The 15,546-nt window shown below is 43.2% G+C and overlaps 1 protein-coding gene across 8 annotated transcripts in view; it reads right to left on the bottom strand.

Moving 5' to 3' along the window:
* Positions 1-7,194: 7,194 nt before the first annotated feature.
* Positions 7,195-15,546, bottom strand: part of LOC118424720 (E3 ubiquitin-protein ligase Midline-1-like) — a 73,266-nt gene continuing 64,914 nt past the window's right edge. For all 8 annotated transcript variants that reach the window (XM_035833405.1, XM_035833407.1, XM_035833403.1 and 5 more), the window contains 7 exons: positions 15,154-15,249; positions 14,658-14,795; positions 13,950-14,045; positions 13,064-13,220; positions 12,563-12,666; positions 11,652-11,847; positions 7,195-9,931 (listed from right to left, as the gene is read on the bottom strand). In XM_035833405.1, coding sequence (XP_035689298.1) covers positions 9,387-9,931; positions 11,652-11,847; positions 12,563-12,666; positions 13,064-13,220; positions 13,950-14,045; positions 14,658-14,795; positions 15,154-15,249 — 1,332 coding nt within the window. In that variant the 3' untranslated portion in view covers positions 7,195-9,386. The remainder of the gene's footprint in view (positions 9,932-11,651; positions 11,848-12,562; positions 12,667-13,063; positions 13,221-13,949; positions 14,046-14,657; positions 14,796-15,153; positions 15,250-15,546) is intronic.

Genomic DNA, 15,546 nt, shown 5'->3' with positions numbered 1-15,546 from the left:
GTGTATACCAGCCTCGTAGGCGCGTTTGACAAAGACTAAATCGTCAAGTGACCCGGCCGTCACATCTTTAATAGCCTTACGTGGCTAACTCAAAATACTTTTTGCAGCTATCTGATAATACTAGTAAGTCTCCTACCACATTTGATGAGCTTCTAATGTGCAGTAGGAGAATGAACACATTGATTCTGGGTTAAAAAGGCATAACTTGTCATGAATAATTTTGTTCTTCGTGGACGTACATGTACAAGACCTTGGACTTGTAATTGCCGTTTTCTGGATCCCCCTCTGCACTCCGACGGCTTTCACAGAAATTCTATCTGCTGTCACTTGTACGTAATTTACGAAATTGCGTCACGCCATAAAATTCCTGACGATTTTGGCAGGTCCTTGCAATTCGCACTCGGACTGGATTACGTCAAAGCGACACAGACGTAAGGACCGATGACCTCGATGCTAGGTCTTCCGGGCGACACGTCTCGGTGTGTTCAACAGTGCTTATCGCCCTGTCAGGCGGATATGGCGAGTTTCAAGACTATGAGTGTTGTCTCAGTCTGAGGGACGTTTAAATCTCAAGGAGGCCTTTTTTGAAAAGGGGGAAGACCAAGCATACGACAGGTCTTTTTCTGTGTCTCAAGCACGCAATAACCTAATTACCCTTAAGCACGTTGACCTCCGACTGGGGGGCTGGTTTTGGCTGTTTGAGTGTTCGCACCTGTAACTCACGATCATTAAGGTGGATTTGTACGAATTGCGGTATGTGGATCCTAGCTGAAAACATGGAAATTCTGAGCTCCTGATAGTATTTTCAGAAACTGCAGCATTACAGACCAACACCACCCCCTTCCTGAAAGTAGTGTGGTGTAGTCATAGACACCTGGTCAAACGAATGCCCCCTCATAGAAAGGAGATACTGGAATGGCGATCTTGTTTCTTATTTTCTACTTTCCTCCATGGCCTATAAATGTATGCAATGAAATTATTCTCTTTCCTTGCTTCAGATCTATCTTATCTCTGTCTTTTCTCCATTCTTTCATTCTCTTCTAGATGATTCTACATTGTATTCTCCTTTCTTGCCTTCTCTCACATGTTTCTTCTTTGCCTCTTAGATTGTGTGCTTCCTTCTGGATGATTCTATTCCGCCCTCTCTTGTCTTCTCTCATACGTTCTGTGTCTACCAGCATTGACAATTGTCAATTCATTGCATGGCTCGCGATGGTAACCCACAAAAATCCTTCCTTCTCTTCTAGATAGATCTAGCCTTTGTCAATTCTTCTATTGCCTTCTCTGACTCTTCTACACCCTTTCCACTAGGACGGCGCTTTCGCCGCGCTCTCTATGCGACCTCAAATTTGACATTTCCCTCAAGGAATTGTATAGAAAAGAAACGAATCTATTTACACTTTCTTTGTTTTGTTGTCTTCTAAGTCACACCAGTGTGAAGCGAAGGCTATACATATCCTATTTAGGTCGCAGTGAGAGCACAGCGCGATCGCCGTCTAATGGAAAAGGGGCCTTCTGTGCCTCCCAACATCTGGTCGCCTTCAGTGCCGCGGCACGCTCCAGCCAGCCAGTGTGAAGTTTCCGTGAAGACGTTGTGTCTAGCTGTCCGACAAAAATCCATAAATCTGGCCTGTTCGTCGTTATGTGACGACCCGAAACCTCTGTTTAGTTTGGAGCACAGGTTCCTGAGATTCTTATATTCACTAGGTACAGACTGTACGAAATCTCGTGAAGGTATCACTTGAACACAGCAGTTTAAACTTCCTCACGGGTAGCGATAGCAGGATAGACCTGAAAGCATTTTTGGCCTGGTGCCGAAAGGATCTGACTGATTAAGTGTCGAATATCATGCAGAATCAGCTTTTTGTACTGATAAATTGAAAGCTAAGCGAAATCCTGATATCCTTCTCTACACACCTTGGGGTGTATCAAACGAAGAAGGGATTATCGTTATTGAAAGTTTTCTTTTCAAAGGTAGAAGCAGGTGGTTTGACGAAGCTGCAGGGACTTCCCGATTTAGCACAAATCTCACCTAAGGGAAAGCTCAATTATGCGGCCAATGTTTAGTACACAGCTGAGGGAATTTCTCTGTAATCTGGCTGAAAAGTTTCACATGACGACATCTGCCGATGTCAGCAGGCAGGCGACCGACAGCCTGAGGCAACTACTGCCTTCAATTTTCCTGATTATCCTTTATGTCAATCACTTGTGTTCTGGTAGGTACCTGGGAGGTAACACATTGTCCAAGGGTCCAGGGCGATATGCACTGGAAAGGCATATACGTGTGACCTTCATGTATTTGTGTCACTAAGCCTCTAGCCAGTGAAGAAGTCGTACCCAGCGGAATCGGTTTAGCCGACAGGCTGAATATAAGTTCTGAAACTGGAACTACATATATGCGGCTCCAGATGTCTTACTGAGGGATGGCTGTGGTGCGATAGATGCTGGTTAGCTGAGGAATGAGTCTACTGTGCTATGTACTTGTCCAAGGTTCTTTTTAATATTCGGATCCAAGGACATACCTTCCCTAACTTGCTCCTCCTGTAGAGTCGTGTGTGTTGTATTCGACCCTCGTTAAAACTCCGTAGAATTGATTTCAATGTGTTACAAGACGCAAAAACGTCGAATATGATAACGGAAAACACTTTTTGGGGTAAGGACACGTCGTATTCATCGTCAAGATTCAAACGCTTACAAACAAATCTGTCCATGGTGGTTAAAAGATGATTAAAGGTGGTCACAATAGACAAGATTCTAAATACCTATGGCAATAGGAATCCTGTAAGGAACCACCGAAAAGGTGTCCATAATGTCCTTATGTACAGGTGGTCACTAGTACAGAGCTGACTGTGTATCAATGGCCAGATGGTCCTTGTGTAACGTAGAGGTGGTCACATGTACAGGTTTGACCGTATACGTATATCAATGGCCAGGTGGTCCGTATGTAGAGATGGTCACTAGTACAGGTTTGACTGTATATCAATGGCCAGATGGCCCTTATGTAGAGATGGTCACTAGTACAGGGTTGACTGTATATCAATGATCAATGGCCAGGTAGTCCTTATGTAGAGTTAATCACTGGTTCAGGTTGGATTGTATATCAATGGTTTGGTGGTCCCCAGGCAGAATTGATCATTAGTACATGTTTGACTGTAGTTGAGCAGCTTATTTTCTAAGAATAGCGGTCTAATGGTTTGAATTAAGATTTACGTCACCTTTGTGTTATTATTTGTACCAGCAGAACAGGCAGATAATGACTTGGAGAAAAATGTTGGCATGACACCTCGGGCCCTTCACAGCTGGTTCTCGGTTATAAGATCGACCGTCTTCAAGATGTTGTCCACTCAAGATGAACGATAACATCTAATGTCTTGAAGAAAACGTGTGAGTGTTTTACTATTTCCGCTCGCCGAGAAGGTGTAACATGTGGTCCTTGGAACGTAGTCAAAGTTCTTGGACTTGAACGTTCGAGCCAATCAATTTGCCACTCTTAGACTCAACAAAGGCAGCCGAGAAAGTCAAGGTCGAATACATTGGATGAACACCATCGGAGTAGTTTGCCATTGGCATTGTGGAGTGTGGGCCTAGCCTCTTGTCAACTAACTAATAAAAGGGGTTCTGGAGTGAGCGTGATCATTACAAAGTAATGAATAGTCTTAAAGGTCCCAGACACTCTATTAGGTGATCGCTAGCAACGGTACAGCGACCAAAACTGGATTTTTGGAAGAGGGATTGAATCCTGTTCAGAGAACATTTGGTCAACTCTGACATTGAAATTACAGCATGAAAATATAAGAGGGGACATAACGTGAGCATGTAGGAACATGTACTGCACGAAAAGTATGATTTAACTATAATGGTAAACGCCAGGTAATGTTTGCCAAAAAGCAGACATTAACAGACATACATGACATTTATTTTGGGACAAAGAAAGCACCAAAAGCTAAGGCACATGATGGGTGTTAAAGATCATCTGAAGCAAGCAGAGTGGCGGGACAATAACGACCAGATATTGAGGTAGGCGTGACAAACGAGAAACTAAATGGGATAGATGCTGCGGATCTCTGGTCAACATCACATCTGATGTGCCCGCTGTGCCTCTCTCGTTAGGAAACCATCCTTCTTCAGTCCACGCGTGACCACGATCTGATCAGAGTCGACATGGCCGTTTCTTCTTATCTCTCTGGTAAACCCCAGCACACTTATGAAGAGTAGGAGTGACCCAGTTTACAACCAGTCTCCCATCACTCAGTGACAAAGGACTAGCTTATCGTTAAACTTCAGGAACTTACTTATCCTCTTCATCCCTTGTGAGACATAAAGCCAAATTGTTTTTTTTTCTTCCATCCGGGTCTGTCCTGTGCTACCGTCTGTGCAGACCGTCAGGAGAGCCCCATTGACGCCAGGTCGCCTGACACCGTTCCCCTCCACGTGGCTTTTGGTCTTAAGCTTCCTCCTTTCCTTTTACCATCAGGTCTCCATGTCAAGGCAACTTGTCTACCATTCTTATGACATGGCAAAGCCATTTTAGCACCTTGTGTGTAATTTCTGTTGTTAGTCTTTATACAATCAGTTTTTCGTTGCATTTCAGGCACTGCTTCCATGGTTTTCCTCTTTGGCGGACAGGCGTGCTCTCATTCAATCAGACATAATTACTTCTTCTCAGTCGATTATCAGATAGTGGGTACAAATCAATCAGAATAATGCAACAACCTCATCCAAGTACGTATATGCATACCTGGCATAGGAAACATACTTGTGACAACGACAGCGATCGACGTTCTTGTGTCAAGAGACTAATTCAAAAAGCCAGACTAGGTGTTGGTTATATCTAAACGAGTTGGGATTGACGTCTTTGTTTGTAAATAGAGGAAGACGAAAAGATCCACTTTTCTACAATTTGTTGTTGCTGTGCTTTTCAGGCAATCGATCTTAGTGCCTGACTCAGGGCTGTAAACTTTTTGCACTTTTCTACGTACAACGATGAAGCAACTCTATTCCCTGCCATACCGACATTCAAGGAGGAAATATTTGATGCCGCCGTGCCTTAAGAATGTCTTCAATGTCAGCTTGCTGGATCAAGGTCTAATTTTTTGGGGTTCCAATAATTAAAGAATCCGCATGCGGCTTGTTTCTGTGCCGTTTTTACTGCTCAAAGTATGATATTGATGTAAATGTGGGAATACAGTGCAGTAGATATCAATATCATACAGATTGCGTTGTCCAAAATATTTCCACTTTTAACGTTCTACCGTTGCTAAGAATAACTTTCTATGCGTTCGTAATAGTAGAAACGTTGGGGTAAGTCGTGATGACTTCAAAGAGAGCTAGAAAGTCTCTGCCAGACTCCCTCATGGACGAATAGTAATAGGGGACTTTGGCCAAGTTAGGAATAAAATTCTAGTGGGAGTTAAATGGCTTAGGAGTGAACTGTTGGGCCGACTATCTGAAAATCCATAGTAACACATTTGTCCCATTTGGCCAAATTCTTCTCTTTTTCATCCAGCAGACACGTCTGCTTGGAAACTAGAGCTAGATCCCAGAGCCGGCAGAGGTGGTGTAAGGGCTGATTCAAGCATCACTCAGCGGCTCTTGTAAACACCGACAGCCGGTTTGTTGAATGTTTACGATGTGGATTCACCCTGTCTAAATGTTATCCTTCCCCAGTCGGCTGAATGGCCGAGGGGCGCGGGAGATGTATGACAGTTGTTCCAGGATAGATGGGGTAATTTGGGGTCACCGGAAGCGGTAATTGTGGTCGGAAGAAATTGAAAGTGGCAGCTTGACTGCATGTTGTGAACACTTGTCGTCTGAAGTGCCGCAGCCCTGACAGAAAACTGGCTGCTCCTCAAAGACGGTATCGTCTTGCTTTGATATAGGTAGACACCCCGAAGGTCTCCTAAAGCTGTTGGAAGATTTCCAAATTGGTTATTCTTCTTGAGAGTTTACATCTGTCTACAAGATGGTAGATCTTAGGCAATGTCAAGGAATTTCTTGGAATATCCAGGATTCTTTTCATCAATGCCCTGCCTTCTACAGGGTTCGTGGATTCTTCTAACGTCATTCACAGTGCAAAGCAACATAAGAGGACTTTCTCACCATCACCATGCATGTATATGGCCATGTCTACATACAGAATACGTAGGTGTCAGGCGTCATAAAACGCAAGGAAAACAATGCCTGGGTGTACGGCTTTTGTCTGTACATTTACGTCAAGTTCATCCATGTTTAATTTACTACTTACCTGTCTTCTAACTTGAACAAGCAATCTATTGACCATTGTGTCAAGGCCTAGCGATTGGTATTTACTAGCTGTCGCTTTAACAACACATTAGTCATCTTCGTCAAGGACAAAGCCTTTTCTAGAATCTGGTACCTGTCGTGTTACTAGCACAAGCAATGGCATTGGACATTATGTAATACGGTAACATGGCCTTGACGACCTGTTTGAACTTCGGTAATGGAAAGTGAGTTGTGGGTCATTGCACGTGAATAAGAACATCGCCCCCGTACCGTTAGTCTTAAATTGAGCTTTCTGGGGCAATTTACACGATACAGCTACTGGCTGGTGGTGTCAGTCAGAATTACTGATAACCTGCTGATGACTGGACCAACCGCACAGCACAGATGTAGTGGTCCTACATCCCCATTTGGAATATTTGGCTTCCATGGCCAATTTTTCCAACAAGGCCACAGCCTGGTTTTGTAAGAAGTATTGGTAACTGATTCCCATCAGTTGGTACATGGTGGGTCACAATGTCAATATTACTGCAAGGAATCAGGCAACTCGGCTTAGATGGCTCTTTACCAATTTCAGATATACGCCATTGGGTTCAAATCTCTTCAGTCAAAACATGACAAAGGTCACTGATAGAAACCACTCTGATTAAGAATATTCAATGGTTGTTCTGTCTTGGCTATTTGCTGTTTGTAGTATAAGCTCGGTGCTTTGAATTCGATACAGCCTTCGTGGTATACGTAGTTACGCCAACTTGTAAATGATTGGTTAGACAACCACAACAAGGCTTCCCTGATTTCGTCGTCGTAAGAATATGGTTTCTGCAAAACGTAACTTAAACTGAGATACAGCAAGATGTGCAGCATCGCACGAGCTTTATGTTAATGATGACTAGTTAATTGTCACTCAAACAATGGCGCGATGAAAGGCAGTACATGAATAAGAGGAACACATGGTACTTTGTACGACGGTTTTATTCTTGACATTGTTGCTTATGATAGCAACATCCAGCAAGAACAAGAAAGGCATGGATGCTTGCAGTCTATCAAAGCTTATGATAATCATCACATTCAGAGCAATGGTTGTTTAATTAGTTCCCCTTTTCTGCGACGCCCTGTTAATAACATAATATCTCCTGTGTTAGATCTCAGCCCGCCAAGACGCTACAGCAGCTAACTAAAGCGTCAGAAGAAGAGGAATTAGAAGGTTTGACAGCAACGTTATACCATCAAGCGAATGCGAGGCTAGAAATACAATTGGAATCTCGTTATGATGACCAAGAAGCCCCAGGCACCGTGGTAGGCAACTTATCAATTGGTTACGTGTAATTTAACTGTCATCTAGTTTTTGAAGAGCTTGGCGATATAACTACCTATTCCTTTTTATGTCATTTCGTTTTCCTAAGAATGTTCTGTACTCCAGGGAAGGCACAGTTCATGAAGCATAAAGTCGTCCCTGAAATAATCGCATCACATTATTCGTATCATAAGTAAAACATGTCCTTTCGCCCTGAGCCCTCACACAAATACCCTTGAGCTGTCAAGTTGTATCCCATGGTTCCAACTACGAATGTGCAGTGAAATGCATTGTGGGCAATATGTCAAAGGTCAAGACCCCTAACTTGTAAACAGGTCGTGTAGGTCGTATTCAATACATGTCCAGAAGTGGTACAGTTTGTCTCATGGGCATGCAACTTTGAAACAACACCCACAATGCATTGCGCTGCGCATGCGCTTTTGGACTTATTACCAGTTCAGTTTGATCGAATGCAGGACGCAAAAACTTCATAGTGTAACATCAAAATCTACCTTTCTGACATTTACTTCATCAAGTGATAGTAGTATGCGTTAGGCACATGATGTCCAACAACTGGAGCCCCTTTGATGTCACAAGAATCATTTATCTACTTGGATCAAATCTACAAATTTGTCAACATTTCTTACAGCACTCGCTTTTTTATTCCTCCATTCCATGTCATTCCCCTAAACGATTCTCTTACTTCTTCAACAATCTCTCTCTCTCTCTCTCTCTCATTCGACGTATCCTTGCGAACCTTTCTCGTGAATTTCTCAACATTGTCAATGTTTCTACAGTTACGTGTTGACGTCATTCGACGCATCGCTCTAATTGTTTCGACAGCAACGTTAGCAAATAAAAATGATGGCTTGTGATATTTAGCTAGCTTTGGTCATTTAGTACCAATGAAATGTGGCGTGGTAAAACATAACATAAAACGTTACAAACGGAGACAATTCCATGCCCTGATTTTGAATGACTATCCGCCATGGCAGCCATTTTTTGACAATATGTATCTTGGTATTTCTTACAAAGAATCTACACTTAAACGCGTACATAACAGTTTTTTAAATGGATTTTTGACGAATATAGTGAGGTGACGATATTTATTCTTGTAGAAAAGCTAGCATCTGACATCCCTATTTACTTTGATAATTCTCAAGGCTTTAGCCGTAGCACTTCTATAATACCATACAATATTGCAGCACCGATCTATGTACTGTATATCTGTTAACAGTTCGCACATATGTACAGCTAAGAAAATGTTACACTCTATCCCTCACCCCTAAAGCTGTACACTTTTATATTGTTGCACAGTACAAATGATCCTGCCAACGCGTTTGTTTTGCCCCACTTATACAGTATTGCACAGTTCTGACTGTGAATTATCTATCAAAGTCCATGCACCGTCACCCTACATACAGTCTAAGTCTCAATAATACAATGGCGACAAGCGAGTTTGCTATAGAGTTATATCTAGAAATATTTTGCAGTTATTGTCATTTTATAGCAGCGTACCTGTACAGGGAAGCCCTTTTGCGTAGCAGGCGTACTTTACTGAAATTACAGGTATCGTAACAAAACATGAGCTTCACAAGCTTCTAGAACTGTTGTCTCAACTCCTACGACTGGAGGTTACATCGCAGTAAAGCTCCAAACAGATGGGTGCTCTCGGCTTATGCCTGTATGTCTTTCAGGTGACGAATTCTTTTCTACAGTGTGCCTCACTATACGTGAAGAGAAAATACCATCTGAAAGACGTATAAAACGAACCACTCATCTGCTTGAACGTACATTGCCTTTACTGCGAACATTTGCACATACGTCGGGATTGGTTGTCTCTAAGTGTAGTCTAAATGGTTGGCGTGGGTAGACCCGAGATGACAGTTAAACAGTTGTCCCACACGGCAAACGCCGGGCATAGGGACTCTCTAAACTTCGTCTGGAAGGAGTATATTTGCTGCTTGTTCCCTGGTTGTGACATGGTTATACACGTCAGGGTTCCTGACGAGAAGTCCACCAGTATACCGATCTTAGACGGCGGCGAGGAAAGCTGGATCGTCTGCGACTTGTTCTGGTGCCACAGCGCGAACCTCTTGTTGTGGCACTGTATCGCCCAGGAGGAGTTGTTGCTCCCGATGTACTCGTTCCTGGGCGTGGATCTGTACGCCACGCCGATGCGGTACCCCCGACTCTTACTGACGTCGATCTCCCAGTAGTGACGTCCCTGGCTCACCACGGAGTTGCCCAGAACGGCGACGTAATCCGTGAAGCGCTCGGGGCGCGTCGGAACGTTCCGGCGGGACGATCCGGCCGAGTCGTACGTCACCGAGCAGCCGTCGTCAGAGATGTCCAGATCAGGGTGGGCTGTGTCGGGATCCAGCGTGAACTTGAACGCTGTAGGAACATAAAGAAATGAACAACCATTGATAAGCCAGAGTTCTTTTTTGTGGTCTTCTTTTTTACTTTCAAGGAAGTAAACCTATCAAGGCGTTATAATATGCTTTGACAGCAATTAAACCAATCGTTGTGGGCAAGGCATTGGATTAAGCTTACAACAGATACGTGCACAAAGATGGTTGACATTATCAATCATACATTGGTGGTTGTTCTTTTTTCAATGTCGATATTCGATATATAACATCTTCGGTGCTAAATCAATGAGAATCCAGCTGTACTTTTAAGATAACATATTTTTTTATTGACGTTACTTGTTATCTCAAGGGTCAATGTACTTTGTACGGACTGACCGTGGGGCAAGCTGTAGGTAGAAAAACTGAGCATACTTGCGCCTCTTAAGTGAACAGTAAACATGTTTACAAGCAGTCGTCGAATTCCCAATTCTCTACGATGTTAAGGTTCAATGAACTGTGAATAGAGACCAACAAAAACACTTTGTCGGAAATTGTGATTCCTTCAGGGCCATTGTCGCCCGAAACACAGGACAGCTATTGACGTACAGGCTTGAAGAATTTGGCAACTGCTTGTAAACATGTTGACTGTTGTGCTACTGTTCACGTAGCCCTCTGTAGGCACGTATACTGTATATTTCTACATATGTTTGGCCCTCGGGTATAGCCAGCGTATCATCCTGCTTGTCCTATGTCCTCAGTGGCAGGTGCTCTTACCGACAATTGGCAGGTATCCATTAACCTGACACCAGGAATTTGAACTCAATGTTGAGAACAGAGCAAGCTATACTCTTGAGTAATTGACTTTATAATGTTTGTGACTGTGATCGCTCACAGCTGTTATCGTGTCCCGTTAGTGTCATTAATCATGTTTGTGATGTCATCTCTCATATTTGTCAAAATGCACAATAGATGAGTGCGGTCCGACTCAATCCTGTAGATTTTTAACGGATGTTTTTAACACGTCGTTTGGAGGGGAATATTATCTGTATGACAGAAGGCAACAGGTGTACCATCACAAGTATTTCATTCTTCACCACGACAATGGAACATACAAAGAGAGGGGCTATCTGAATCTGGTAAAATACCTGGGGGCCCCTTATGGTCAATACACGCACGTGAGTCGTGACAGAGCTGGTGCTAGGACTTGCTACTTCACAGGTGAATGTTTTACATGTAATTTGTTTTGCATGACCGGCAAACCACCTTCAGGCGTAAATGTGAGTTGTAATACACCAATGCTTTGCAGTAATGACAATCTACGTAAGGCCACTCTGTACTGTTTGACCCACACACATCGGGAAGGACCCCAATACTCTTTTCGACAAGTGTGGCGAGTTCTTTAACGTGTGGCGTGTTCCAGGTGTTTCTCTCCTAAAACAGCTGGCCTTAGTGACGACGTCCCTAGCCGAAGCTAGTTAATCAACCTTCAAATCCTACGTCAACAAAGCTGACCACAAGACCACCTTGCCAAGCGTAACATTGAGAAGATGTACTTTATTCATGTACTACTGTTCCAATAGTTTTAATTATTTATTTAGTAGTTATGTATGTAGTTGTTTTTGTTTCACTTGTTTATTCTAATCATGTGTGTTTGTACTAGAGGATCCGGCCTTGTAGAGTAAAGCTATATTCCTGTTGCCGGATCCTCTCAGATCATTCTGTGAATCCGAATAAATAGATACAAATGATGACAATGAAGTTACCTGCAGTTTTGGTCCTAACTTTCAGGCCCTCGCTTCTCGGGGTCTGGCCGGCCTTGTTGACTGCCCGCACGAAGAACGTGTACTGTGTGTCCGGCTGCAGACCCGAGATGGTCGTCCTGACGTCATTGATGTCGGAAATGGTCTTGTAGATGGAACTGACGATTGCACTGGACGCGTAGGACCGGGCGTATTGCACCTGCGGGAATGGTCAAGCAGACCAACGTTAACTCGCTAGTGCACAGATATATTTAGCTCCTACAATCAAGCCTGTAGACGTGACCACCTATAAATAAGGACCACATTCACCTGGCCAACGTTTTGGCTTCTCCGTCCTTAGATAATTGTTCCCATTGACAGAAGAATTACAGATTCTGAATATAGTGACCATCATGGTACAATGAACTGCTTCGTGAGTTGTTTTGACTGTATTCACAAATCAACAAGGATATGTATTGCACCTGCGGGAATGGTCAGGCAAAACAGCGTTAGCGTGCTAGTACGACGAGACAGGAAGGAAAAAGAGAGAAGACCCAACCCCAGCACCGCCGTCGTGTGCCCGATACGCGGACGAACATGCGCATCGGCTTTCGGGCTACGATCGCACCTAAGACGCCATTGAAGTCATCATCATAGAGAGATGGACATACAACACCACACAGGTATAGTGAAACCTGGAGAAGTGACCGCCTCCAAATAAGGACCACATGCACCAGGCCAATGTGACCACGCTTTGGTTCTCCGTGCTTAGATAATTGTTTCCATTGACACAAGCATTACGAATCTTGAATATAGTGACCATCTGGTACCAAATGCTGCTCCATGGGCTGTGTGTGTAGACTATATTCACAAAGTAACAAGTAAATATCTTCCTAAAATTTATAGTGAGTACAGGAAATAGTAGGATACTTTACCTGATATGTATCAAATGCGGAGACATCTTTACATTGCCATCTGAGGTACACGGAACTCTCCTCCGCAGAGCACTGATCTGTCAGGAACTCTGGAGTACTCGGAACTGGAAAAATACCATATCGATGAGTGATGAGTGATTTGAGGTAACCTGTTACGCAGGCATACCTGGAGCTCAAAGACATTTTTCCTTACAAAGAGTATTAATGTTCCAACTCTTCACTTCGCTCTGTGGTTTATACGGTGGATGTATGAACGAACCACGGTTTAAGTCACCATACGCACTTCTAACGGACATAAGCTGTTGTTGTCTTCGTGAATGAGGAATTGGTTCTGGTGGTGATGTGTGTGTGTGTACGTGTTTCCTACTTCAGCCAGTGGATCTCAAGAAACTAAGGATGGATTGTGATGACATTTCATATGTGAGCAGGTCTTGTGTCTGTATTGTACTGTCCCTGCACTATGTTAGAGTTACTATTGTTCCAAACGAAGTGTAAACGTACGTCTGAGGAAGTCTAGCTGTCCGAGCATGGGCACCAGGTTAGAGAAGTCGATCTGGAAGTGTTTGAGCTGCAGCTGATCCACCAGCTCCGTGGATGACTGCAGAGACGGGGTGGAGTCTATCGCCATCCGGACTCTCTTACTGATGGCCTTGGATGTCTGGAGAAGAAGGGAGGAGGTTACTAGATAATATATAGACCACAACATACGTTATGGCGCACGTAGTACAATATACACATCAGTTCATTAAAAGACCACAGCAATGGGTAGGAGTCTATCGCCATCCGGACTCTCTTACTGATGGCCTTGGATGTCTAGAGAAGAGAGGAGGAGGTTGTTATTCGCTGTGGCGAATGAAACTCCTCCGTCGGCTAAACTCCTTCCCACGCTTATGGCACTATCTTATGCCACAGCAAGATCTGCTTGGAGATTGGCACAATGATATACTCACTAAGCAGAGGTCAGGCTCCGGCAGTTTTTAACGTCTTTTAGTCATTTTTATCGGGCTTGTGTCAAAACAGCAAACCTTACAAAATAGAAAGCCCGATAAAAACGACTAAAAACGTTTTAAAAAAACAGCCGGAGCCTAACCTCTGCTTGGAGAGTACAATGATATTCGTGCTGTAAATGGTAACATTGGCATTGCTACTGACGTGAACAGCTGTTGTCAGTCACTCAACAACCACTGTCTGGAAGACACGTGATAAAGACATTGTGTTTCCACGGTGCCTTGCAAGCCTCCGGCTTTTACATAGTCTGATCCCCTTGATATCTTAATCCTTAAACTTAATCCTTTCTGATAAAGATTGAAAAAACAAACTGTAATCTTATATGGTTGTCTAGATTGAAACACTACACTATCAATCTAACCAGTAGTGGTATCATTACCTGCAAAAAGCAGCCTTCGTTTGGTTCCTTGAGTGCCTCCTGTGCGTACGTTACTGCTGCGGTTGTGCCCTCTAGCGTTTTCCTATAAACTGCAACCTGGAAATTGAACAGGTACTCGGTTGAATGGCAATCTTATGTAGACACACTTATGCTTCAGGATTCTGCAAGGTGGCGCCTTGGCAAGGACGCAGTGCCAAATATGATAGAACCGAGACGATGTGGATTAAAGCACAGTCATTTTCCTCGGAGCAATACAGACTGTTCCTATCTTGTTCCCACAAATAGGCACATAACCAGTCAGTATTGCCCTGGGGATCTAGGATGGAAAGAGAAGGACTACCGAAACTTTCTCAGGTAAATATCTCATTAATAAGATTAAAAGAAATAGCTTTCTTAATCCTTAAATCAACGAACTGATGAAACTATTCTCTACTATAAAGCATATCATATTTTAGCATATTTTAGTCTTTGATAGATATATAGACTGGTATAGATTGGCCTCTACCAGGCTCCCCAGGTCGCGGGAAAAATAGTAGAAATTGGCCTGATAGACGAAAAACACACCAGAGGAGTTGGTTGTCCGAGGAGTACTGTTTGCGACCTATGGTGTATCTTCTGTACATTTTGCCAATTTCATTATTTTTCCAGCGACCTGGGGAGCCTGATAGATACTAGGTATAGATCGAAAATGGCCCCATATTGCGGTACCTGTTGCTTTCTGTCCTCCACACGTCTCGCCTTCTCGTCATGCAGTTTCCCCACCATGGCCTTCTCCCGCTCATCCACGATCATCCGCAACCGAGAGAACTCATCCTTCACTGACGCCTCCATCTTAGAAAAGTTTTGCTGAAGGACAGAAAAAAGGCAACATCAGCAAAAAAAAACAATGAGCCAAGTAAGTTGGAAATCACATGTCTTTACGCGTATACGCACAGCAACATTTACATGTAGAATAAACCTAGAAATACTTGACACAAAAAGAACGTGCAATCATAGTTTACTACAGGTGCCTACACTTCTACTACATTTGTAACTATGCTCGTCGTAAGTGTACAGAATATGAGAACTAGTGTTGTGATTTTTGCTTTGCATTGGCGGCCTTGAAAATGCGTCTTCTAACAAGAAACACCTGTTCCGCCATACCTTCCACTGTATTTTGGTGAATCTGTAAATAAATAAATAGGATACAGCCACGTTAACGTACCTCCACCATCTCACAGAGCGACCGCAGCTTGGCGATGTAGTGCACCATTTCCGTGTTGATGCCCACCAACTCCTGCACATCCTTAGCAAGTTTCTCCTGCACAATGGGGTACAAATCCATCAATGTGTAGTAAAAAACACGTTCATAATCATAATACAACATCATGCTAACTTCCAACAGTAAACCGACATAAACACTGAAAACATTACGACACAGTTTCTTTTAGTGAATTATTGAGATAGAAGCGTTCATTATTAGTAAGACAATATATGTTGAATTCTACTGTTATTGAGTTAATGAGATGGAGAGGGTGCTATCTCATTAATTCTATTCCTATCTCATTACTTTAGTAGTAAGAGCAGATAGTATTCCAATGACGAATCAAAACTTTAG

Source organism: Branchiostoma floridae, chromosome 10 (assembly GCF_000003815.2).
Source record: "Branchiostoma floridae strain S238N-H82 chromosome 10, Bfl_VNyyK, whole genome shotgun sequence".
Classification (NCBI taxonomy): domain Eukaryota; kingdom Metazoa; phylum Chordata; class Leptocardii; order Amphioxiformes; family Branchiostomatidae; genus Branchiostoma; species Branchiostoma floridae.
This window is presented reverse-complemented; position numbering and strand designations above follow the sequence as displayed.